Source organism: Grammomys surdaster, unplaced genomic scaffold, assembly GCF_004785775.1.
Source record: "Grammomys surdaster isolate TR1022 unplaced genomic scaffold, NIH_TR_1.0 309, whole genome shotgun sequence".
Taxonomy (NCBI): domain Eukaryota; kingdom Metazoa; phylum Chordata; class Mammalia; order Rodentia; family Muridae; genus Grammomys; species Grammomys surdaster.
In genome coordinates, this window is record NW_021604728.1 from 1,635,470 (window position 1) to 1,660,744 (window position 25,275).

At 48.1% G+C, this 25,275-nt stretch overlaps 1 protein-coding gene across 4 annotated transcripts in view; it reads left to right on the top strand.

The window, feature by feature from the left end:
- The window catches only part of Fbrsl1 (fibrosin like 1), an 89,930-nt gene extending 70,488 nt beyond the window's left edge, over positions 1-19,442 (top strand). For 3 of the 4 annotated variants that reach the window (XM_028777366.1, XM_028777370.1, XM_028777368.1), the window contains 9 exons: positions 618-668; positions 1,585-1,653; positions 1,774-1,803; positions 1,982-2,053; positions 3,444-3,573; positions 6,217-6,294; positions 6,490-6,573; positions 6,747-6,951; positions 17,257-19,442. In XM_028777366.1, coding sequence (XP_028633199.1) covers positions 618-668; positions 1,585-1,653; positions 1,774-1,803; positions 1,982-2,053; positions 3,444-3,573; positions 6,217-6,294; positions 6,490-6,573; positions 6,747-6,951; positions 17,257-18,100 — 1,563 coding nt within the window. In that variant the 3' untranslated portion in view covers positions 18,101-19,442. The remainder of the gene's footprint in view (positions 1-617; positions 669-1,584; positions 1,654-1,773; positions 1,804-1,981; positions 2,054-3,443; positions 3,574-6,216; positions 6,295-6,489; positions 6,574-6,746; positions 6,952-17,256) is intronic. The other variant, XM_028777369.1, reaches the window with a different exon arrangement.
- The last annotated feature ends 5,833 nt before the right edge of the window (positions 19,443-25,275 follow it).

Consider the following 25,275-nt stretch of genomic DNA (forward strand, 5'->3'; position numbering starts at 1 on the left):
TAGGCCTGAGTGCTGGCTGCTGGCCGGGCGGGCTGGGTGGGACAGGCAGCTGTACACACAGAGACACACTCACTCTCATGCACATAGGCCATGAGCAGATGGCTCTGGTATCTCCTGCCGGTGTGTGTAGACCCCACTTGGCCGTCATGCTGGGTGCTGGACTGTGGGCCTGAGCCCCAGCCCACTCTCTGGTCTCCCCTGCCAGGGCCTGAGCCTGGGCTGACTGCAGCAGTGCTCAGTCTTAGGCCTGACATCAGGTCTCAGAACCTAGACAAAACCAGGCTGCATGGACCAGGCCATTGCAGTCCTCTTGTGTGTCCCTTGGTCCATTTAAGCCTTGTTGCGTGCACCCACTTCCTGTCTCTGTCACAGCCTGGGGCGTTCACGGCTCTCCCACCTTTACTTCAGCCAGGGCTTCATGCTTACTCCCCTGTCTAGAGCCTCAGCTGAGTAAACACCAACCTCTTTGAACCAGGAGCCAGACGACACCAGGCCATGAGCTTCAGAAAGCAGTAGCTGTCCTGGTCACCGCCCAACCCAGCCATGGGTGGGTTCTGGGCCAATGGAGGGCACTGGGCCTGTACAGGAAGGCTTACCTTTGCTTTCTTCCCTTGCAGTTTGACAAGTTCTCACCCAAGCTGGACAGCCCCTACTTCCGACATTCCAACGTGAGTCCCTGTGCTCAGGCCCAGATCACAGCCCGCTTGGGGTGTGAGGATGCTGCAAACTTGTCTGTGCTTCCTTCTGGATCCTGGGGGGATGGGGGGGGGCAAGGCAGTGCTCAAGGACCCTCCACCATATGAGGCCCACAGCCCAGAATTCTGTCTCTCTCTTGCAGCTCTTCCCACCTTTCCCTCCCACAGGCCCTGGGCTGCCCTCCCTGCTTGCGCACCCTGGCCCCTTTGGGTCCCTTCAGGGTGCTTTTCAGCCCAAGGTACAGCTGCTCCTAGCAGGGAGGAGGCTGGCAGGTGGGTGGGCTTAGGGCATGGGGCGGGGCTACTGCCTAGCTCCAATTCTTGTTGCAATCTGGCCTTACTATGAGCGACCCCTGCTGATTGAGGGCCTGTTTGCAATCAGAAAGCCTGCTCCTGAGCCCTGCAGGGGTTGGCCAACTGACTTGGCAGTGAAACCCATCACCTTGCCCAGGAGGGAAGGAGCGGGAAGAGCCAGGAGCTGAGCAGGAGAGGTTCCAAGGCCTCTCCCTCCAAACAGGGGATGTAGGCCTCATTTCCCCTAAGCCTGCCTGTGCTCATGCAGAGCAAGCTCCCTCAGTCTCCAGGGCTGTGGGGACTGTGCCTGTCCCTTTCCTGAAGTACTGTCTTACCCTGGTACGTAGGTGCCTCTCAGAGAGAGGCAACCCATTCTCCCCAGTGATGTCATAAGCCAGTCTTCCTGCCTTGGCAGGACCTTTTGACTGAAGGGGAAGTGGTCTTATGATGGGACTGAGGTAACTGCAGGGCCCCACCGGCAGGCCACAACATAGGCCATCCCAGAACTTGGGGCTCCCAGAGGCCTCCTGCTTGCTTCCTCCCTCCTCAGCATCTAGGTCCCTCATACTCTCTCCCTCTCTCCCTATACCTTCAGACTTCAAACTCAATCGAGATAACAGGCCGGTCCAGTGCGGTTCACACTTTCCTGCAGAAAGCACCTGGGGTAGGTGTCAGTAGTCACCATGTAAGTTGGCAACATACACTCAGGTGCTGTCTCTCCCAGCCCTGGGCCCGTGCACCCACAGAACCTGGACATGACCCACCTCTCTCCTGTTCACCACAGGTGTCTGATCCATACCGGACAGCAGTCAGGGTGAGTGCGTGAGTGCATGCTGGGAAGAAGAGTTGGAAGCATACCCAGGGCTGTGGCTGGGAAGGACTTCGGTGCTCTCCTGGGTGGCCTTGGGGTGGTCCTGATGGTAGGAATCTGGGGAAGATGAGGCCTGGGAAGAGGCGCTGGGCTCTCTGAGCACATCCCGGTCCTGCCACAGAAACCAGGGAAGTGGTGTGCGGTACACGTGCAGATCGCCTGGCAGATCTACCACCAGCAGCAGAAGATGAAGGTGAGGCCGGGCCAGGCGGGTGCACTGCCAGGGCCTCCCTGTTGGGGCCACTTGGGAGGACTCCAGGGTATGTGATGAGAGGCTCCGGCCAGCTCCAAGGTTGCAGTGAGGAGCATTCATGGAACTGCCCGGGGAGAGCCTGGGTTGGGAAGACAGAGCATGTGCACAGTGTCAGATTGGCAGGAACTGGGAGAGGGAGTGTCTTTACCGGAAGTCAGGACAATCAGCCATACAGATGTTCCCCGTGATTCACTGCACCTTTGTGCACAGTTGTAAAAGTCTCCTAAAAGACCTTAAAGAAGTCAGCGGAGAGGGACTCTTGAGAGTGCACATGCCTACGTGGAAGTGGGAAGGTACTTGCAGTGTAGATTTCCAGGACTGGAGTGGTAAAACTCAGCGGGTGACCACAGTGGTTCCTGAGTGATCCCTGTGATACTTTAGGGAATACGGGCTTGGTTCTCACTCAGCTGTCAACTTGTGATCCTGGTTGGATATGTGGTTATAGACAGAGCTCTGCCTGCTTCCCGCTTGCCCCATCTAACATAGAACACTGGAACATGGTGATGTGTCAAATGCTGCCCACAGCAAGGCACGACAGGACAGGTCACACAGGCAGCGGAGGAGGTGGAAGGGCACTTGTCCTTGTCCTCAGAGCCACACTCAGTGGAGCCTCTGGCCACAGAGCCCTTAAGGGATACCCAGCACAAAGAAGGGCCAGCACCTCAGGTCTACATAAGTTTAATAAAGTCGTGGTTTGGGAGTTTCGTGTGTGTGTGTATGTGTGTGTGTGTGTGTGTGTGTGTGTGCATACTTACTGTGTGCACCTGCATATGCAACACATGTGTGCCATGGCAAGCATTTGGAGGTCAGAGACAACTTGAAGGAGTTGGATTTCTCTTTCTACCATGTGGGTCCTAAGACTTGAACCCATGTCCTCAGGCTTCATGGCAGGAGTCTTTACCTGCTGAGCCATCTCACTGCTGTAAGACTCCTGTTTTTAAACATAAATTGCATCATTGGAAAACAAGCAAGTTTGGATATGCTTTTTCAGCTGAATTTTGTGAAATCTAAATGAAGATATTTTCTGTGAAATGAAATATACAAATATGCTATGTTGTAAAGAATACACTGATTGAAAGCCATGGTATAAAGATGGTATGTGCCATTGCAACTCCATGCATTGCGTATTGTAGTAAGGCTTTGGTTCTCCTGTCCCAGATGAAACCCATTAAAACTGGCTATCCTTACCTGGAGCTGCCAGAGTATAGGCAGTTTCTGAAGCGGTACCTACAGTGAAGTCCCTATGTAGTCCAGGCTACCTTTAGGTTCTAACTGGGGCAATGGCCAGGCCTCTGCACACAGCCCTGGCACACACTCTGTCCCCCTGCAGATGCAGCTGGACCCCCACAAGCTAGAGGCTGGCACAAAACTGGACCTGTTCAGCCGACCCCCTGCCCCAGGCATGTTCTCTGGGTTCCACTACCCACAGGACCTGGCTCGGCCCCTCTTCTCCAGCACAGGTGAGACCAAGGGTAGCTGGGATCAGGGGTCTGAGTGGGGCTAAAATATCAGTCTTGTCTGGTGTGGGGATGAGACACTTTCCCAGGGCCCTTGCACAGTGTTCTTTATATCCACTGCTGGTTCCAGTCCAAAGGACCCATAGTTCCCAAAGCCAGCCCATGTACACTGAGACCCTGACCACTGTGTGTCACCTGGGCCTTCTTCCCACATTACCTGATGCTTGGTGACCTAGTCCCTTCTCATCCTGGCATCCCTCATCACTGGGACTCTCTCTTCTTTAAGCTCAACACCCCAGGACAATATCCGTGTTGTCTCCACATATAAGGAACAGTTTCCAACAACCTGTGTCCCAGCCTTCCCTAAGTGCATGACGGTACAGAGTTATTTGCTCTTCGCCTTAGACTTCATGCCCAGAGTTTACAGGGGACACCTGTCCCACATGTATCCAAATCCCACATCTCCAGGAGGAAAAAACAAGACTCAGCATGAGGCTACATGAATGAAGTCCAGACACAGTATTGCTGCAGATCAGTTATGGGCATGGAAGGAACTTCTTAAACTCAAAACCTAAACCCAGATATTGGTAGAGACAAGTTGAGAGCCTCTCTGAAAATGTTCTAGCCTGTGTGCATGCGTACACACACACACACACACACACACACACACACACACACACACAGAGAGAAAGCACATGTGAAGGCTGTCTTCCCTCTGCGGGATCCCTCTTCTTCCACAAGGTCTCAGGTCTGTTACCTCAGAGCCCCAGATGCCCTCGTCCTTCCCACTCGGTGCCCATTGGTGGTGGATGAGGGCAAGTATATTTTCACCTTTGCTAACATGTTAGGATGGCAGAGCTGGCGTCACAGTGTGGTGGCTTTTCCCCATCTCTGGATTTGGCATCCTGGTAGCCTCTGGACTGTGAACAATCAGATCTAGACCCTTAAAGCAGAGGTGTTCCTGATGGCATCCATCCTGGCTCAAGCCCCAGGACATAACTCTTAGTGTTCTGCATGGTTCTGCAGCTGGACTCTCCTCCATTCCTGAGTCCCTGTCTTGGATGACCACTGCCTTCTCCCACTTCACAAAGTTCTCTGTCTTCTTAAAGCTGCCTAGTATCCACCAGACATTTGATATTTTTACTGGGATTGAGTTGAAACTATTCATTGGAAAAGAAATATTCATTGGAAAGAAAATTCATTCCTTTCCAATGTCATCTTCTAATCCATCAGCAAGGTGCAGCAAGGTGTAGCCCTTTTGTGTAGGAGTATTGACACATTCCTGCGTGTTCAATGTCTCACTCATTACTCATTTAAAAATTACATTTAGCTAAAAAAAAAAAATAGAGGGTGTATAGATTCTGAAGAAGTGTTTACTATCTGGTTTGAAGCCCATACTCTTGCTAAGCAATACAAGGGCACTTAGTCCCTGATGCCCTGCCAAACAGTGTAGAAGCCCTCTCTTTAAGTGATAATGACTAACGTTTAGCCTCAGCTCCTTTCAGAGACTAAAGCAGCTCATATTGCCTAGCCCTGCATCTCTTCCCTTCACTAATCTGCCAGCTTCATCAAAATTTTAAACATCAGACTTTCTCTCTGGCATCTGTATTTCCTTGACCTTTATTTCTTTGCTGCCCTTTTTCTAACTAAGTTAGAAATTTAGAGATTTAAGAGTTCAGCCTTTCTCCCAGTGCTCACAATTCTGCTCATCTCCCAAACTGTACCAGTGTGTTCGCATTCCTCTGGGAGGGCTGATGTCTGTGCCCAATTGAGAAGATGGATTGATTTGCTTGTTAGAGCCTCAGTGCAGACCAAAAGCTCTGATGGCCGGAGTGGGAAGTTCACCCCCATCTGTCCTCTTAGAATAAATATGTGTCCCACCTGCCCCCCCCAGTTGCTGCTCCCCCCACCTGCTGTTCCCCCTGCCTGCCCCCCCACCTGCTGCTCTCCCCACCTGCTGCTTTCCCACCTGCTGTTCTCCCTGCCCGCTCCCCCCCCACCTGCTGCTCTCCCCCCTGCTCTGCCCTCCACCTGCTACCCCATGCAGAATGGTTTCTTGACAGGTTCCAGCACTGAGTCTTCCCTAGTCCTGCCCCCCTCAGCAGTCCCCACACTGCTCTCCACACTCTGTTCTGGGAGACTCAGGGTTTGGTTGTTAGAGATGTCAAGACAGATATTAAGGTGACCCTTGCAGGCAGAGCCCTGTGTTCAGGGACTCCACAGAAGGCCGTGGACCCAAAACCACCTGCCTCCCTTGGGTAGTCAGGATCATTTTTAGCTCCAGTCTTAAACCCACTACCTTGGGAATTAGTACCATTATAGTTCACTTACTCGGGCCTCCTCCATGGTTGCCTACATCTTGACTTCTTCCTCTGTGTGAGTCCAGTACAGTCAGTGTTAGCACCACTGCCCCCTGTGAGCTCCACTACAGTCAGTGTCAGCACCACTGCCCCCGCCGACTCTGGGGCCCCCAGATCTGAATTCCAGCTTCGTGATCTAACTGTATGCATGCACAGTGATGTAGACATGAAAGAATGGGAGATAGAGGGTTCCAAAGTAAACTGGGGTGTCCCACCTGTGAGCCACCTCCAGAGGCAAGAAATCCCAGCTCTGGTGGCTCTGTCAACCTGGTTACTATCCACCCAGGTGCCACCCATCCAACCACCAACCCATTTGGACCGTCAGCTCATCATGGCAGCTTCCTGCCCACTGGTCATCTGACAGGTAGGTGATCTGGAAGCCTGGGTGGTATCTCCCATGGGCTAGAGGGATATTCGTGGTCCCACAACCTCTCAGACCAGTATGGGTGGCATCTGCCCAGACTAGAAGCTTCTGGGCCACTCTGTCAGTTCGGGGGCAGGGTGGAAGGAAGACTTGTAGATTTCTGATCCCTTCTTACCCTCTCCTCGTCCCCTGCAGATCCTTTCAGCAGGTCCAGCACTTTTGGAGGCCTGGGCAGCCTGAGCAACCACGCGTTTGGAGGTCTGGGCAGCCATGCACTGAGTAAGTGGCTGGCCACATCCATTCCATGGCCCTTCACCCTCTTGTCTGTCCTGCACCCTGACCTCCCTCTAGGCTAAGGCTCCTCATCGCCTCTTAGGATTGAGCAGTGCAGTGTTGAGGGGCGTCTTGCCCAGCTCACATGCCTGGCCCTTTGTCTTCATCTCCCACTTTAGCACCAGGGAGCAGCATCTTTGCCCCCAAGGAGGGCACAGCTTTGCTCGGCCTGCCCAGCCCCCATGATGCCTGGAACCGGCTGCACCGGGTGCCACCTTCCTTTCCTACCCCTCCCCCGTGGCCCAAGCCAATGGACGCGGAGCGCCTCTCAGCCCTGACCAACCACGACCGAGAGCCTGACAAGGGCCAGGAAGAGCATGAGAGGTGAGTTCATCTGGTCCTGAGACCTCCCTACCTGGTTTGGTTTCTCACCAGGCAAGTCTGTTAGATCAGGACTGATCAAAACACTAACATGAAAATAAAAAGAGGAGACTCCTTAAATCTCCATGGGAATGGAGGCTGGGTGCATGGAGGTTTTACAAGGCAGAAAAGGGAACTTTTAGGGTGGAAGATTTATTCTGCAGATCTGTTCCCGAAAGGTCTCATAGATGTAAATACCAGCAAAGGCTGGTATGTTAACTTCGTCAGGAGCTTCCTGGCTTCTAACTGCTTGCAGATGTTCTCAGTATGTCAACTTACCTGTCTGGAGTTTCTCAGCTTACCTGAGGCTTTTAGGTCATTAACCCTTGGTTCCAGACCCCAAGAACATATACAGGGGGGTTGGGGGAGAGACAACATATCCTGATTAATTTTGCAGCCAAAGAATCTAATTGGTCCTGAAGGATATTAAGCTGATCTGAAATTTAAGTTTTTATGAGAGTGGCCAGACAGAGAGGTTAATTCATGTAAAGAAGCCCTCAATCCAGCTATTTTAGTTCCAAGTTCAGAAAGAAAAAATGCCCAGAGTAGCAAGGATGAATTGGATGGCCCATTTGCCCCTCTTAGAGGTCATCTGACTGCTGCCAGGGGCTTGGGGGCACAGACTACCTGTTTTGTAGCTGGCAACGGGGATGTAAAAGAGCAGCACAGAGAACCACAGAGAAGGAGCGATGTAAGGGTAACAATAAAACTCAAAGGTGGCAAGGATCTAGGACGTAAGATAGCTGTTTGGTGGCAGCATGCGTCCTCAGAGCGTGTTGTAAGGGAAGCCGCATCTGTAAAAATAAAAAAGGAAGACTGTTGGGACCATTACAATCCTTACTGCAAGTACAGTTAAAATAGTTGGGCAGTTTGGCCATTAATAGAGGAAGAGAACAGGCAAGACAGCCATGTACTGAACCCTTGGCAGCTTTGTCATAGGTGTCACCAAGACTGGCGGATTTTGTCACTGTAGTCTGTTGTAAGATGTGAGGCCACTGGTTTTGTGGAAGAGCTTCAGACACTTGTCACTGGCCAGCATAAGTTAAGAATTAGCCATCAGAGCTCCTTTATTACAGCCTGTGGAGAACATTAAGAGACTAAAGTTAATGAGGAAATTTTTTAATGTAAGTTTTGTTTAGTAAGGTAAAATGTGCAGCTATCTGAGCCACATACCAGAGCCCGCAGAAGCTTACTGCGTCAGATTCAGACTCCTGCATAAGGAACAAGCACTTGGAAAGTTTGTAAGAAAAGTTAAAGTCTATCTAATTGGCAATTTATTGAGCCCCTATTATAGGAGTGTCTAGCAGTATCCCAAGGATACCACTGGATATTCTGAGTAATTTCCCAGACCTATAAGTCTGACAACAGTATCTGGCAGTGCCTTAGGGTGGTTAGGGCGCAGAAAGACACATCATATTTGAGAAAAGATAGTGTTCCATAGTTAATAAATACAAATTTCAGATTTGACCTCAGTATTTAAGAATATAGGCCCACTTTTCTAGGCTGTAGAGAGATACTACAGTAGTGAAGTAATCCAAAGGTCATGTCCTATATCTAGGTAGTATCTGTATCAGTGAGAAATAGTTATCTAAGTAACATTTCATGTGGTTAAGTACAATCTGAGGATTAAACTGAAAGAAATGCACTCATCATTTTAATTCTGGATATACTTTCCTGCTGAGTGTCTAAGACCACATAGGTAGCCAAAATTTATTTTTGTTTCTGTACTGTCAGAGTTAATTAAGGATCCAGCCCTCAGGGGTCATTGGGTGTGGGAGGAGCCTCTGGTTCCTCTGGTCTTTCTTTTACCAGTCAGTCTGTCTCCATCTACGTGAGAATAAGTCAAAGGCCTGTCTGACCACTGTTTAACTTGGAAGAATGGAGGAAGTTTTCCCTCTTGTTGATTCTCTTCTGCAGACTGGACACTGGTTAGAATATACCAGATAGAAGTTAGACATTTTCAATATTAGACATACATCTTAATTAGTCATTTAATTAGTAATTACTGATCTTTGACTTTGGAAACATCATATTTTATATGTAGATCTCATCCTTTGTTTACCTTCAGTACCTTACTCAGACCTTCATAACCTGAAGAAGCCTTCAAGTTTTCTTTTCCATTCTGGAAACATCCAGCAACCTTGGCCTTTATACGTAACAATAAAACAGTTTCATCTTTATATCCTTCTAACGTTTTTCCTTTTTTTCCTTAATATCAGGAGACATAATAACATTAACAAATAAATTTCCTATCTGTTATGAGAATTTTTCCCCCTGCGAGAGGGGGACACTAAGCAATGTCTATACCCCCTTGTAAGTTCCTAATGATAAACTACAGTTCAGATTCATCAGAGCTCACCCTGAGAAACCAGTGAGCTTACTGGGGGTGTGGGTGACCCAGAAGCAAGTCACCCTGAAAAACCTTTTTACTCAGTATGTATGAGGCCTTTTTTTTTTCTTTTTCTTTTTTTCCATGAACTTGATTGGGATGGTGCCTTAGATTCTGTTATGACCAAGGCAACGTACAAAAGAGAACATTTAGTTCAGGGCTTGCTTAAGGTTTAAGAGGGTTAGTCTGTTTTCATCATGGCAGACAGCATGTCATCAGGTAAGCATTGCTCTGGGGCAGGAGCTGAGAACTACATCTGATTTGCTAGTAGCAGGCAGAGAGAGCCCAAGACTGGGCCTAGTGTGGGCTTTGAAACTCAGAAGTGACACACCTCCACCAACAAGACCACACCTTAGTCCTTCTCAAATAGTTCTACCAACTGGGGACCAAGCATTCAAATATATGAGCCTGTGGGGGCCACAGATGGCCTGTAACTTTTTATTATTTTCAGTTATGTGCATGAGTGTGTCTGGGTGCAGGCATATGCTTGTGAGTGTAGATGCCCTCAGAGGCGAGAGGCGTCAGGTCCCCGTGTAGCTGGAGTTACAGGTGGTTGTGAGCCACCTGACATGGGTGCTGGGAAATGAACTCTAGACCTCTTGAATAATAGATCGCTGAGCTACCTCTCCACTGGAGACTTAATCACCTTTTAAAAGTTATTTTTATATCCTTAAGCAATGGGGACCATGTTATAGAACCAGAATTGAGACAAGGATTAAGGAGATAATATCTTGAATATGTGTGTTCCTTAAAAGCAGATTTTTTTTAATACTTTTTTTCTTTTTTTTTTTTTTTTTCTTTTTTCTTTTTGGTTTTTCGAGACAGGGTTTCTCTGTGTAGCCCTGGCTGTCCTGGAACTCACTCTGTAGACCAGGCTGGCCTCAAACTCAGAAATCCACCTGCCTCTTAAAAGCAGATTTTAAATTTAGAAACTCATGTTAATTCTTCCAAAGAAAGGTTCAGGGCCATTAGCCATATCTGTTTATCTATAGGGTCACATTGAATAAGTTTATTTTTGTCTTTTATCATTTTATTTCCTTTTTTTTTTTAAAGATTTATTTATTTTATTTATATGAGTACACTGTAGCTGTCTCCAGACACACCAGAAGAGGGCATCAGATCCCGTTACAGATGGCTGTGAGCCACCATGTGGTTGCTGGGATTTGAACTCATGACCTCTGGAAGAGCAGTCGGTGCTCTTAACCGCTGAGCCATCTCTCCAGCCCCTTATCATTTTATTTCTTAAAATTTTGGTTTTATTATGAACAAAATGAAGTTGGGTCAAGTTTAACAACTTTAGTTTACATGAGCACTTACATATATGTCAATCTGTCAGTAAGTACATGACATTAAAAAAAGCCATAGTCACGTATACAGAGAATATGTATCCAATACTCACACAGAGGATATTTTTTTTAATTTATTTTTATTTTTTGTACATTGGTGTTTTGACTGCATGTATATCTGTGTGAGGTGTCAGATCCCCTAGGACAGGAGCTACAGACAGACAGTTGTGAGCCGCCTCGTAGGTGCTGGAAACTGAACCTGGGTCCTCTGGAATAGCAGTCAGTGTGCTCAACCACAGAGCGATCTCTCCAGCCCCAAGATAAATTGTAATGAATCTAAATTTCAAATGTTTGTTTGTTGGAATTGTTTTTTTATAGTCCACTTTGTGAAAGAGAAACTTAACATAAAGATCTTTAGTAAACATATTCATGGGTCAAGCAGAAACAAAAGCAGGTACACATGGAACAAGAGTATTGGAGGGGAGAAGGAACATTTCATCTCCGTTAGAGGAAACCAGGCCTGGAGATACCGGCAGAATATTAGGCATTGAGACCCAACAGTGCCTGCCTTCCATAGCAGCTCCTTTCTGAGTCTCCACAGATCTCCCTTTGTTAGTGTGTTAGTGTGGGAGGGAAAACTTAGGTCCTTGTTAGGATCTAGTAAATGTGCCGTATAAAGACCGTCTTAGTCACTGTTCCACCTCTGTGAAGAGACACCATGACCACGGGAAGTCTTATAATAAAAGAAAGCTTTTAATTGTTGGCTTGCTTACACCTTCAGAGGGTCAGTTCATCATCAACCCGGCACCAACTATGGCACTAGAACAGTAACTGAAAGCTACCTCCTGATCTGCAAAGGAGGTGGTGAGAGGTTGGCACACAAGGCTAGGTTTTGAAACCTCAGAGCTTACCTCTTAGTGACACATTTCACCCAACAAGACCCCACCTATGAGTTTTTACTCAAACTACCATAGCATACTCCCCCCGCCCTCCCAAGGCTTGTAGCCATATTCATAATGAAAAAAAAAAAAGGCATTCAGTTCTGCTTCACAGGCTTTCTTTCAGTCTCAGGACTGCCTCAAAGTCCAAAGTCTCAAAAGGCAGTCTAACTACAACACCCTGTAAAAATGAAAACCAAAAGTCAAAAAGCAGATCACACACAACGACACTGAATATATATATTATCATTCCAAAAGGGAAGAAAGAGCAAAGCAAGACCAAAACCAGAAGGGCAGATTCCTAATCATGTATCTTCCTTGTCTGATGTCAAATCCGTCTCTAGAGCTCCAACTCCTGCCAGCTCTGTTGATTGCAACACACACTGTCTCTCAGGCCGGCCCCACAGGCAGTGTGCAGCTCTCCTTGGCAGGGGCCCCACCGCTGGCATCTCCAACATCTTAGAGCCTCCAGCTCAGTCTAAGCATCACCTTCACAGTTCCATGCAGAGGCCACACAGGGACACCCCTGACACACGCCTGGCCTCAGCAGCTTTCCTTAGCTGTGGAGCGAGAGTCCACAATCCCTTTGCCTCTAAAACCTTCAAAACCACATGGCTGAAGCTGCCAGGTTCTGTCTGATGTGGCTGGAACTCGGCTCTCTCTTGTTGACGGTTTCCTTTGCTGATCAAGCTTCCCTTTGATCCCTTTTCACAGATGGGAAGCTTGCCTGGGTGGGGCCTTTCTGTGAGGTCATGACTCCCTTTATTCTATTTAGGATCGGGCTTTTCTTTAAACTTTGTATCTTCGTCCAGTCTGTTCCTCTTCATTATAGGTCTGCGTAAGAGTCATCACTAATAACCTTATCACACAGCCAATAATCTCTGCCAGTGCCATTAACTAAAAGCGCTTGAGTTCAGCTGCAGGCATATTTTCAGGACAAGGGCAAAAAGCAGCCACATTCTTTGTCAAAATGGTCTATAGGCCACTTACTAATTAATTTTCTTCCCGTCTGAAGTTTCTTGAACTGGGCCAACACGATTCATACCACCCTTAGCACCATGTCAGCGTTCCTACTACAACGGTCCAGTAAACCCCACTTAAAGCATTCAACCACTATTCTAGTCTGAATTCCTAAAGTCTCGGTTCTTTCGATAAACAGCACAATAGGCCTGATACAGCAATAGCTACTCCTGCTACCAACTTCTATTGCTATGAAGAGACACTATGAAAGCAAGCATTTGATTGGGGCTTGTTTACAACTTAGAGTTAGTCCATTATCAAGGCAGGGATCGTGGCAGCAAGCATGGTGCTAGAGAAGTAGCTAAGAGAGACAGACAGATTGAAAGACTGAGAAACTGGTAGACTGAGCTTGGCATGGGCTTTTTACACCTCAAAGCCCACCCCAATGACGCTTCTCCATCAAAGCCACACCCATATGAGCCTTGGGGGGCGGGGAGTCATTCTTATTCAAATCACCACACTGTCAAAAACTAAAAATATCATTTTATGTAATATATATATATATATATATATATATATATATATATATAATTTATATATGTATTTGAGTCTATGTTACTGTTAATCCCAAAGATGTGATAAAAAAACAATCTACCCAGATAATCATCATGGACAAATTAATTAAAGCAAGCTTTTTTTATTTGTATGCACAGGCTGCCTCCCCTTAAGGTAGGTTTAGAGAGGTCAGCATTGAACACGGGTTTTTATAGCTCAGGGGAAAGGGGTTTCCAAATGAAGGATTGGGCAAGATTGGCAGAATGATAGAAGCAAAACATAACACGGTCATAACAATGGGTGGTAATGATAACCTTTTGACAAAGGTAGGGTTGCAAGATGATCATAACTTTTTGAAACAAAGTCATGGTTGCTGTTTCTTGAAATGGGTTTACAGAACTGTTTGTAGTTAAAGTTACAGGTGGGACACAGCCCAGTCTTTGAGAAACAGATTTAATCACAAATAGAAGTAAATCTAGTTTGTCTTTATTATAAGATGGCGTTCATGTCCAAGATGGAGTCAGGCTGGGTCATCAGTTACCTCTGTAGTTTATCATAAAAGGGGTTTAGTGATCTCCAGAGGACTAGGCAGTACCAAGGAGTTTTATGGATGCTGCTTTTTTTGTTGGTACCACATGGTTGCTTCCATTTTAATGAGCTCATCAGCTAAGATGGCAGCAAACCACATTTCTGTGCAAGGTGAGCTCAGCCTAACAAACCCTAACCAGGGCAAAAAACCCTGTGGGATCGATCCAGCGTCTCATAGGGACAAATGGGGCTCGTTATACCCTTTACTTTAGAAAGACACTTTAGTTAGTATGGATGGATACAGGAGGAGATGGAGCCTATGGCCTACACAGGCAAAACTAGCAAACAGAGGTAAGCGTGTCATAGTCCCAGCTTAAGGAAGCAGGGTCCATAGATAGCTAGGGTCCTAGAGTAGGCAGGATCATAGCATGAGTTGTCTCTGCTGAGTTGCAGAGTAGACAAGGGAAGGAAAGAGTAAATGTGCTTTATTTAAAAAAAAAAAAGGCTAATATTTGTCTCCAGGTGGAGAGTGGCCTCAGTCTCCCGAAGGAAGGCTGCCAGCTCTTGGGGGTACGGGGGAACGGGACACCAGCAGTTACTGTTTAGCACCAAAACAGATAAAATTCTATTGTGGCCAACTGAAACCATCAACAGCCTATAGAGCAGAACTGGCTTTTTGTCTTGGGCAGGATTTATGGGGCCCCTCAAGAGGGAAGAGGCCCCAGGTCTTAATTGGGCCTTTTGTGTCAAAGAAATGAGATCTGTATTTCCTTTCATTCCTATGACATAAGGAGGTCAGTCAGGTTAGCATCTGAGAGCCTAGGGAATTTGATGGGCTGAGTGTGGTAGAACACACCTTTAATCCCTGTTCTAGTACATCCTGGGCCACACACAGAGAAAACCTGTCTCAAAACAACCGAACAAAAGGCATAATCCCAGCACTCAGGAGGCAGAGGCAGAGGGATCTCTTGAGTTTGAGGGAGGCCAGCCTTGTCTACAGTGAGTTCTAGAACAGCCAGGGCACACAGAGAAACCCTGTGTGTGTGTGTGGGGGGGTGTGTGAGCAGATAACACCTCATAAGTGGAAATTAATAAAGGTTAAGGCAGGAGTAGGCATAAAGAGATGTATAGAACTGTTTCTCTTCTGTCTTAGAAGGTTTTCTGAGTTTGTGAGACTTTGAAAGCCAAAAGTATCAATTTGTATTGGATCCAGTCAGTCAACAGGCTTACTAATATCTTCAGATTTACTTTGAGGCAAGCCAAAGTGTGTAGGAATGGAAGTCTTGCATCCATTTTAGGCAAGGTAAGTGGCTCATTTCTAGTAATGAAACCAGAAAGTGACTGGGGGCTGGAACAGGGATCCCCATTGGAGCTAGAGGACCTCTGAGTTGTCAGTTGAGGGTACTTGTAAACTGAACCTGGACCTTACCTTAGCGTGTGGGTGTTGGATGCATTGGTGTGGGGAATGGCAAAGACCTCTACTCTAGAGGTCTGTAGTTAGTGAGAGGGAAAAATGGAGGGTAGACCAGGAAGACTTCAAACCGAATGGCACACCAACAGAACCTCAGAATGGGGTTTGCACTGTTGACGACAAAGCCTGCCCAGACCTGGAGGTTTCAGGTAGTAAGCCAGGTGAACAGCCTCACTCTGGGTGAGATGGATGTCAGAAAAGGTAGGGAGATGGGTAAGAGATAAAAAGGGGGTGCAGGACCCCCAAATCCTCCTTGGATTGGGGGTGTAGCCCAGTAAATGTACTTGGCTGGCTCTGGCATTGGTTCCTAGGACCACAAAAGTAAAGAGTTTCCTGGCTTAAGTATTAGTGAACAGGAGGGCCTCCGGGTGGAAGGATGGACCTAGAACTTGAGGGTTCCTTCTTTCACCACAGATGTCCCAAATACAAGACTTGGGGTGCACTGCAGTCATATTTGAGCAAGGTATAGGCTACTAAAATCAATGTATATGTGTTTTTAGCAGGCAGTCCAGGGTCAAAAGCCTGCTTGGTTGACATTCCTAGGAGTTGGCCCGAGACAGCGATGCCCTCAAGTCCAGTAAACCCTAAGCTCTGACTCTTGTAGGTTTCACATACCTCCTCTCCTGAACTGAGGATGGGATTGTTTATGGGAATGACAGTAAATTCTTTTTGAGACAGGGGAGACCCTATAGACAGGGAAACTTTAGCCCTGGCTATCCTGGAACTCACTATATAGTCCATGTGAGCCTTGAACTCATAGAGATCCCTCTGCCTCAACCTCTGTAGGGCTGGGACTAAAGGTATTTGCCACCACACCCAGTGGCAAGTGGATTCTTAAGAGTGCCTCTCTCACTGAGGTGACTCTGGTCTGATCTGGGAGCCCGACTTGGGCAAGGGCCACCCCGTAGATTGCTTCTCCCCAATAGCAGACATTGGTTGGAAGGAGCTTGCTGGGTATAAAGCAGATGTGTAGAGGTCACCAGTGTCCAGCACACGTGCTACCACCCACTGTAAGCACTGAAGACTGAAAGTGGGGTGGGAGGTCCCCAGGAGACAAAAGCTAGCCTGATCCATGCAGCTCCTGCTACAGGCACAACCCTCCTTAGGGTGCTCTCCAAGGGCCCTGGGGGCCCTGGGCCTGCTCCCGACTGGCCCCTGCTGTGAGCAGATACAGGAGAAGAGCTTGCACAGCTGGGGATCCTACCAGAAAAGGGTGAGTGTAAAGGGCTGTTGTCTCTCTTGGCTCAGGGTGGCAGTAGTTCTCTGCCACAGAATCCTCGAGGGCCCCGGGGCAAGTTGCCCGGGCTAGCCTTGAACTTTATAGTGGGTCTCAAACCTGTGAGTCATGTCTCAGCCTCTCGTGGGCTGGATTACAGGCCTGCATTTTTAGGCTGTTGCTGAGGGAATTTAAGGCATCCATCTGTGGTTAAATTGATGTGTTTATAAAAAAGATAAAGAGATATAATATGTTCTAGGGGGTGGGGGGTGAGGTATGGGAGAAGAGGATGTCCCAGCGGGCCCATGCTGAGGCATCTCTTTCCCCTGAGGGACCAGCCACACGATAGAATAGAGTGTATTTAGGGCATGGAGAGGGGAGTAAGAGGGTAGTAGAGACAGAGAGGAGGGGAGGGGAAGAGAGGAGAGGAGGCCGGCTATGACCACGTGGAGAGAGGGAGAAGGGAATGGGGAAAGGAGGCAAGAGAGCCAGAGAGCATACCTGGCTGTGCCCATATAACTGTGGGGGTGGAGTTTAGACAGAATGCTAACATAAACCAACACAAAGCAGCTGCATACAGTTGGTGCCTGAGAATGCTTACGCTTTGAGCAGAGAATTCCAGGGTTGGGGCAGTCATGCTGCCTTGCTTTCCTCCACCTGCACCCCATGTGGGAGAACTTCCCTAAATTTGCCGTGCTGCAGCCACCCAGGGCAGTATAAAGAGCCGAGCCAATAACCAGGGAAGGATGTTAAGAGCTTCCTTTTGTGTGCTCTCAACTGGGGTACTTCTAACACCAGACAAGCCCAGGAGCCCAGGATACAAAGGAGCTCCACACAGCAGGAAACTTGAGATCATAGAAACTTGACAAACAGCTTTCCAGTAGCTGTAGCTGCTGTAGGTAATGGCTCTATCCTGTTGTCCCCAGGGACCTCCTGGAGAAGACGCACCTGCTGAGCCACGGCTCCCCTGTAGCTCCAGTGGGCCACCCCATCAGCAGCCTCCTGCAGCGGGGCTCCGGTGAGCTGAGCCGCCCTGGGGTCCTCACAGAGCGTGAGGCTGAGACTCGGGTCAAGGAGAGCCACTCACCCAGCAAAGAGGATGGCGCCAAACTGGCTGCGCGACCTCCATCGCCCTACTGCAAGGCAGCCCTGGGCGACTGCCTCCGCCTGGCAGGCCTACTGGGTCGGGAGTCCGGGAAGCAGACGCCTGATCGGCCCCAGGGCGACGTGAAGGTCAAGGAGGAGCGCAGGGAAGACGAGACACCGGACCTCACGGGCGTCAGCGCCCACTCCACAGCCACACATCTGGGCCTGGGCACGTCGGGCTTTGTGTGGGATCCGCCGCGTGACACCTACCGAGGCCTGGAGCTGCCGCGCCGCTCCTTCCCAGCCCCGCCGCCCGCAGCAGGACCCTCTCCCTACGAGCTCTCCGAGCGCGCCTACCGGGACCGCGACCTTCACGACTACAGCCCGGAGCGCCTGCGGGAGGTGCGCCGGGAGGAGCTGGAGCGCGCGCGCGCGCCCGACTCAGACGCCGCGCTGCTGCCGGCGATGCACTACTCGCGCCTGGCTCCCGGGGCGCTGCACGGTGCGCTCCTGGCCCGCACCCCGCCGGCCGCCGCCGCGCTCGGTGCGCCTCCTCCATTGGTGACTGCGGGCGGGGTCCCCACGCCGCCCGCGCGTCCCAGGACGACGCCCCTGGCGCTCGGGCCTGGTGAGGCACGGGACTACTCGCCTGCGTGCAACCCGCCCGAGGTGGAAGCGCGGTAGTCCCGGCGTACCGAACTGGCTCAACTTAAAATTCTTGGGACCTGAGCACAGTTCTCTGAGTCCGGGAGCAGAGCCACCCGCTCCGCGCTGCAGCCTACATAGTCGATGACTTTTCGCTTTTCTGGGGGTGACTTCATTTTCCGAGCTTGCGATTAGGTCACTGGGAAATATTTAGCTTTGTATCTTTCTCCCCTCACAAGTGACAAGCATTTTTAATGGTTTTGTATTTTTCTTAATTTTGTGCTCTAACGACATTTTAAAGAACCAAAAAAAAAAAAAAAGAATTTTTAGTTGGGATTTGCAGTTTAACTTCTCAGATCCCATTTGAGCCCCAGGGTTTGTCTTATTTATGGAAAGAAACGGTCTTTCTGTCCAGCGCACTGTGAGGCTCCGAACTCAGGCCCGGCTCTGGCCTTCCCTTGGTACTTGGAACCGACGTTACAGATATATATTAAAATAATAATTAATAATAATGTATAAAACTTTGGGTTTTCTGCCTTATTCTATTATGCATAGATGTAAGAGGATTTCCTTGGTTTTGTTTTTTTAGGAAAAAAATGTAAATACTCTGTTGATATAATTATAAAACTTATTAAATTCTTAACCTGGACAGTCTATAACAAGTTTCTAGAAACCCCTCTGGTTTTTTGTGTACATGGTCACAAAACCCCACTAGGTTGTCATGTGAACACACTCAACAGTTTAACTGCAACAACTATCCTTCCACTATGCAAGCCTTGGGAGCAGAGCAGGGTGTTCAGGAGGAGACGGTTTCTGAGCTTCCTACCAAGATGGCTGGACCTCCCAGAGAGCCACACTTCCGGGTGTCTGCTTACTTAGACTCACAGTGGGCTTCAAGATTGGCTGGCTCTAGTCACAAGGACCAACCTGCACCCATGTGCTAGTCTTACTGCAGTATTCTTTAAATTTGTGTAGGCCAGGCAGAATCTTAGAAGTTCAAGAATCTAAAGGTCGGTTACCAGAAGATGAGGTTTTTCTTCCTCCCCATGCCCAGCATCTGGGTGTTGCCCTCCCCACCATCACTAAGCCTCTCATCCCTTTGTCCCTTGTTTGGCCTTGGTTTTCCATCCCTGCCCTCTTGAGCTTTCCCGTGTATGGGTGTGTATGGGTGTGTGTGCGTGTGTGTGTGTGTGTGTGTGGTCAAGTTTGTCCTTTTTTGTTCTTGACCACATTTATGCTGAATCAACTCTCAGCATCCTGTTCACAACTCTGTTCAGTTCCTTCCAGCCTGGATTCTGCAGTGGACTCTGGTTATTTTAAACAGTCTTGTCTTCATGTCACTCAATACAGAGAGATAAATACAGCCTCAATTTGGATGAAATGTGGTCCAGTGTTTTGTTTGGCTCTGAGGCAGGTACCTCACTACCTGCATCCTTCCCTGGGGTATGGGGTTCTGGGCTTCAGAGTACCTCAAGTACATCCTGAGACAGTGTGGCTGGCATCGGTCCTTTCTCACCTCCTTCCTTTGCCTCCCTAGCTGCTGTGCTTTTGTGATACTTGTGGTGCAACAACCCCCTCCCTGTCTGTGTGGAACTCCACTGACATTACAGGTCGTCCCTGGGTGACACATGACCCTAACTCTTCTGAACTCAGCAGCCCATGTTACCAGAGTCTGTCAGATTTTCTGCATGAAACCCACCCTTCAAGTTCCCACTTTCTGTGCATGGCGCTTGCAGCTCATAGGAACATGTTACCACATGGGGTTGGATTTGACCCCCAATGTCTTTAGCACTGCACAAAATCAGGTTAACCCTTTGCCCAGTAAATGAAAACTTAGAATGCCTGAGGTAGGAGGTCGCCAGCAATCTTTTTCCACCTTTGCCCATACAGATGAAGCTCAGGACCCACCCGTACATCTGATTTGGTGTATCTGTCACTGAGTCTTGCTTGGGTTTTGAAGCGGAATCTTAATCAGGTCACCTTGCTGAGAGACAGGCCTGTGTGACAGGACACCAGTGGCAATCACCAGTATTCCTCTGGAGCCCAACTTGGGGAACGCCCAGTGCGTTTATTGGGCCAACTCAACATGGTGGCCCTAAAAGCAGTTGCATCACCAGAAAATCTCAAGCCAACATGACTGAGAACCCAGAAGAAAACTTAGAGCCTCATAGATAAGCTTCCCCTATAGCTCTCTAGCTCTGATTCTCTAGCGTCTCCCTAACACAAGGTACAACTGACCAGGAAGGAGCAAGAGGAACCGCATAAAACATGAGGGTCGGTGATCCTCTCCAGCCCCTCCTGTGAGGAAATGTCAGTAGACAACAAGCCAGATGTTGGACTTCTTTTGAAAATAGTCACAGCAGCTCCGTTGATGACTGTCAATGCTCAACCATAGGGCTGCCCAAGCCTCTTAACGAAGGGCATTGTGACACAATGATGCCTCGGAGTAGGTGGCAGAGGGGAACGTTTCCCCTGCATCCCGAAAATCGTGAGACAGATTGGTCCTTCGACACCTACCCCCTCCCAGGGTAGACTGGGCCTCCCTATGTAGACCAAGCTGTCCTGGAACTTGGTATATAGACCAGGCTGGCCTCAAACTCACAGAGATTCATCTGCCTTCCTTATCTGATTGATTCAAAAAACCTGGGCATCAAGAATATACTTTGTTGCCCAGGTATGATCACATATACCTTTAACCCAAGCAAATGCAAAGAATGGTAGATTTCTATGAAAACATACCATGTTCAAGGCCAGCCAGAGCTACACATTGACACCTGTTTTTTGTTTTTTGTTTTTTTTTTTTTGACTTTGTTTTTACATTTTCTGTCAGAGCCCTGTCTGAGGTAGAATTGGAGGCCTCTCATAGGACCCTGTCTAAATGCCACAGGACTGCAAGGGCCATAGAACTCACCATGAGGAATGGACAGCAGGTCAAGGGTGTCCTCTGGCTAAGACCACCCATGTGTCTAAGGGGTTCCTGTAGATGAGTACTGAATTGACAGCCAAGAAACACAATGCCTCAATCCCTGAGCAAGGAAGGGAGTGACTCCAAGCTCATGCAAGGTCCAAAATGGTGCTTACCTGGTGCTGACACCTCATTAGTGTGGCGCTGGCCTTCGGGCTGGACATTCCTTTCTGGAGTAGAATGTTACCTTTGAGGATGATGGTCTTGGATGTGCAAGATCTGTGATAACTTCTGCTATTTGGGCTTCTCTGTGAGAATCTGGGTCCAGTGAGAGTCTCTGAATGAGGACACAGCACAGCCTGGGAAGACCCAAGGCAAAAGGTGCATCAGGAGAAATAATGGAAACAGAACTGGCCTATCAGCCTCCACAGCTGCTATCTTAGGGTTTCATGACCTCTTCATGCCTTCAAAACCAGTACCACCTGGGTGACTCTTACACATTACCAAGTCCAGCCACAGCACAAGGTACAACCTTGGCTATCTCTGGAACACAGCCTCTTTGTGCTCTCAGAAAATACTTCCCAGAAGACTTCACCTCAGTGATGCTGGTCTCTTCTTAATTACCACTAATTTCTTAGCTCCAGCTAACCAGCACCAATCCTCCCAGTGATGCAAAGGTTTTGCTTTAGTAGTTCTGGTATCTTGTTAATCACAGCTGATTCCTCAGCCCCAGCTAACCAAAACCACAGAATCTTCACAATCAAAACAACAATGGCTCTGATAATAGTCTTTAATCTTCCTTCTGAAATTTCACAAGCCAGGCCTCCATTGTTTGCACTGTTCTCAACATTGTCTTCCAAGCTCCTACAAAACGTTCCACAGAGCTCTTAACACCCCATAGCTCTTCTAGCCCAAAGTTCCAAAGTCCTTCTATAGTCCTCCCCAAAACATGGTCAAGTTGTCACAGGAATATCCCACTATGCTGGTACCAATTTGTCTTAATTAGGGTTTCTATTCCTGCACAAACATCATGACCAAGAAGCAAGTTGGGGAGGAAAGGATTTATTCAGCTTACACTTCCACTGTTCATCACCAAAGGAAGTCAGGACTGGAACTCACACAGGGCAGGAGGCAGGAGCTGATGCAGAGGCAATGGAGGGATGTTACTTACTGGATTGCTTCTTCTGGCTTGCTCAGCTTGCTTTCTTATAGAACCTAAGATTACCAGCCCAGGGATGGTGCCACCTACAAGGGGCCCTCCCGTCTTGATCACTAATTGAGAAAATGTCTTACAGCTGGATCTCATGGAAGCATTTCCTCAACTGAAGCTCCTTTCTCTGTGATAACTCCAGCTTGTGCCAAGTTAACAAATCCAGCCAGTACAGCTGCCCATGCCATATGTGTCTCACTGACTTGCCTGCCCGAAGCTGGCCTCCAACCAACAACTAGTCCCTAGACATCAGTTTCTGTGAAGACAAAGGGGACAAGATGAGATGTCACTGTGAGGGGACACACCTTATCTTGGATCCAGTGGGCAGCAGAAGAGGCAAGAGACCTCTGCAAGAAACTGCAGTCTGTATGAAGCAGCAGCTGCTGCAGCAGAAGCCTGTTCTCTGAGAGGTAGAGGTAGAGCTTTGTCAGTACACTGCCAGCTGCTGCCACTGCATGAAATCACCCCCAAACAACACTTATCTTCACTCCTAGATGATGTGAGTTAAGTTTGGAAGACCCCATCTGTGCCCCAACTGTAAACGTCCCCTAGTCTGATATGCCTCTCAAGTAGAGAAGCTCTATACACACATAAGAGGTGATCAAGGCTCTGAGGAACTTCTGCCTTTTGGCAGCTCTTACCTCAAGCATTCTGCCTCATTGTACCTGGTAAACTCATATGTTTCTCTTCACTGTTTCTATAATTCATTGCTACCTGGTTTCTGTCCTCACTCACTGGTTAATAAGTAGACTTTCATCTTCAGTTCCACCTTCACATTATGAGATGCTCTAGACTTCTAGCAGAGGGACCCCTGGTTGCCTCCAACCGAGTCCTCTTCCTGCTGCGGCCTCACCACCAGCTGAGCAGTGGCCACCCCCATTTCCCACCACATTATTAAAGCCATAAAGCACTTCTGAGGTGTAATTGCCCTGGACAGGCTCTCCAGGGATCAGCAATACCCAGCTTGCTGCATCTTGAAACGTTCCACTAGTTTTTACTTTCCATGGACCAAGCTTCTGCCTCAACAGTCCCGGGAATCACCTCCGAGCCAACTTTCATCCTGATCTCTGATTTTAGAGGTTCAAGACTGTGTTTTCAGGGGCTTCCAGCCCAGGGCTCTGCAGAGCAGTGATCCCCTTCATCCTTATGATTCTTTTTGCAGTCCACTTGGCTCTGGCTGAAACTATTGAGCAGGAAAAACAAGTGTTGCGGAGCAGATCTTCACAGAGAAATCTGGCACAAAGGGGAGTCTACTTTTGCCTGTTTTATTTTCTTTGAATCAGGTACCAAGTCCTGCCCAGGCTCTTTCATGCCAGGGCCATAGCACCATCTAGTGGCTGCCTTTGGAACAGCACAGGGTCTTGAGCTGACTCCCATTCACTAGAAGTAATTTCTAAAGAAACACCTGAGCCCGTGGCTCAAGGCTCCTTCTTGCTTTACTCCTGTGTTTTTTGTTTTTTTTCAGTCTTGGTTCATGGTTTTCATTTTGCATCCTTGTGATCTTGCTTAAAAGTAAAAAAAGAAATAACAAAAAAATCGAATTCCCCAAACCAGGCACTAATCATAAAATTGACCACAGTTAGGCTGTCCTTCCCTTAAGAGGATGAGTACCACCCACAGTCAGCACCAGAACCCTAACCTGCTGACAGATTCTTCTACATACTAGCCCTGACTGATCCTCATATTAAAATACATAAAGATCTGAAAAGATTTAGGTCAGAAATAGTCCACATCAAATGATTTAATATGAAAAAAAAAAAAAAACTCTCAGCCAGAAATGGTGGTGCACAAATTCCAGCACTCAAGAGACAGAGACAGGCAGCTCTCTGTGAGTTCAAGGCCAGCCTGGTCTACAGAGTTTGTTCCAGGACAGCCAGAGCCAGGGCTGCTACACAAAGAAACCCTGTCTTGAAAAACCAAAGCAAACAAAAATAATAATAAAAAAATCTCTCACAGGCATGCCCAGTCATTTGAGTTTTAATGAATCCCTCATGTAGTCAAGTTGACAGCCAAGAATAACCATCACAAATCCTCATGATTGTACAAGAAATCAGGCCGTGTCTTCAGTGGGGATTCAGCTGCTCTTCCTTCCTCTCATTAGACGACTTCACAGAATGCTATTTTATTTAGTTAGTTTTGCATTTATTCAGTTGGGCGGTACTCATGCCTTTCCCCCCATCTGTGTGTGTGTGTGTGTGTGTGTGTGTGTGTGTGGTATGTGTGTGTGTACAAGTGTGTGAGACTGTGTGTATGTGGCGTGTATTTGTATATGTGTATATGAGAATGTATGTGTGTGTGGTGTGTGTGTGTGTTTGTGTATGTATATGTGTGTGTTTGTGTGTTTGTGTGTGTGTGTGTACCTCTGGACATGAAGGTATAGGACAGATTAGATGACAACCTTGTTGTTGGAATTTCCAGCTCTAATAAGCCCCTTATAAAAGACATACAATCCAGATATTTTCATTATAAACCATATGCCTAGATTGGCCAGGTCTAGTACTAGTACTAGTAACTTGTTCCCCAGCTACAAGACCCCTTGTTACTTGCAGTTTCTCTCAGACAAGCAGTTCTCATCCATTTCAATTTCTTCCTCCTCCCCCTCCTTCTCCTCTCCTTCCTCTTCTTCCTCTTCCTCAGTCCTCTCTCTTTCCCTCTCTACCTGCCACTCCTTCTGGAGCCTCCAGTCCCTCCTTTCCCCTCCACTGCCCAATCACAGGCTCTAGCCTTTTAACCTTTTTTTTTTTTTAATTTATTTATTTATTATATGTAAGTACACTGTAGCTGTCTTTAGACACCCATATGAGGGCACCAGATCTCATTGTAGATGGCTGTGAGCCACCATGTGGTTGCTGGGATCTGAACTCATGACCTCTAGAAGAGCAGTCAGTGCTCTTAACCGCCGAGCCATCTCACCAGCCCCCAGGCTCTAGCCTTTTGCTGACCAGTTACAATGGGGAGAGGTTCACATGACATCACCTGAGTACCTGATGAATTGTTCTTCAGGGGCAACCCCTCTTGAGGAACCAGTATTAACATTACAATACAAACAGCATCAGGCCAACCGACTACACAACCTCTGGATCCTAGTGATAGAATTCA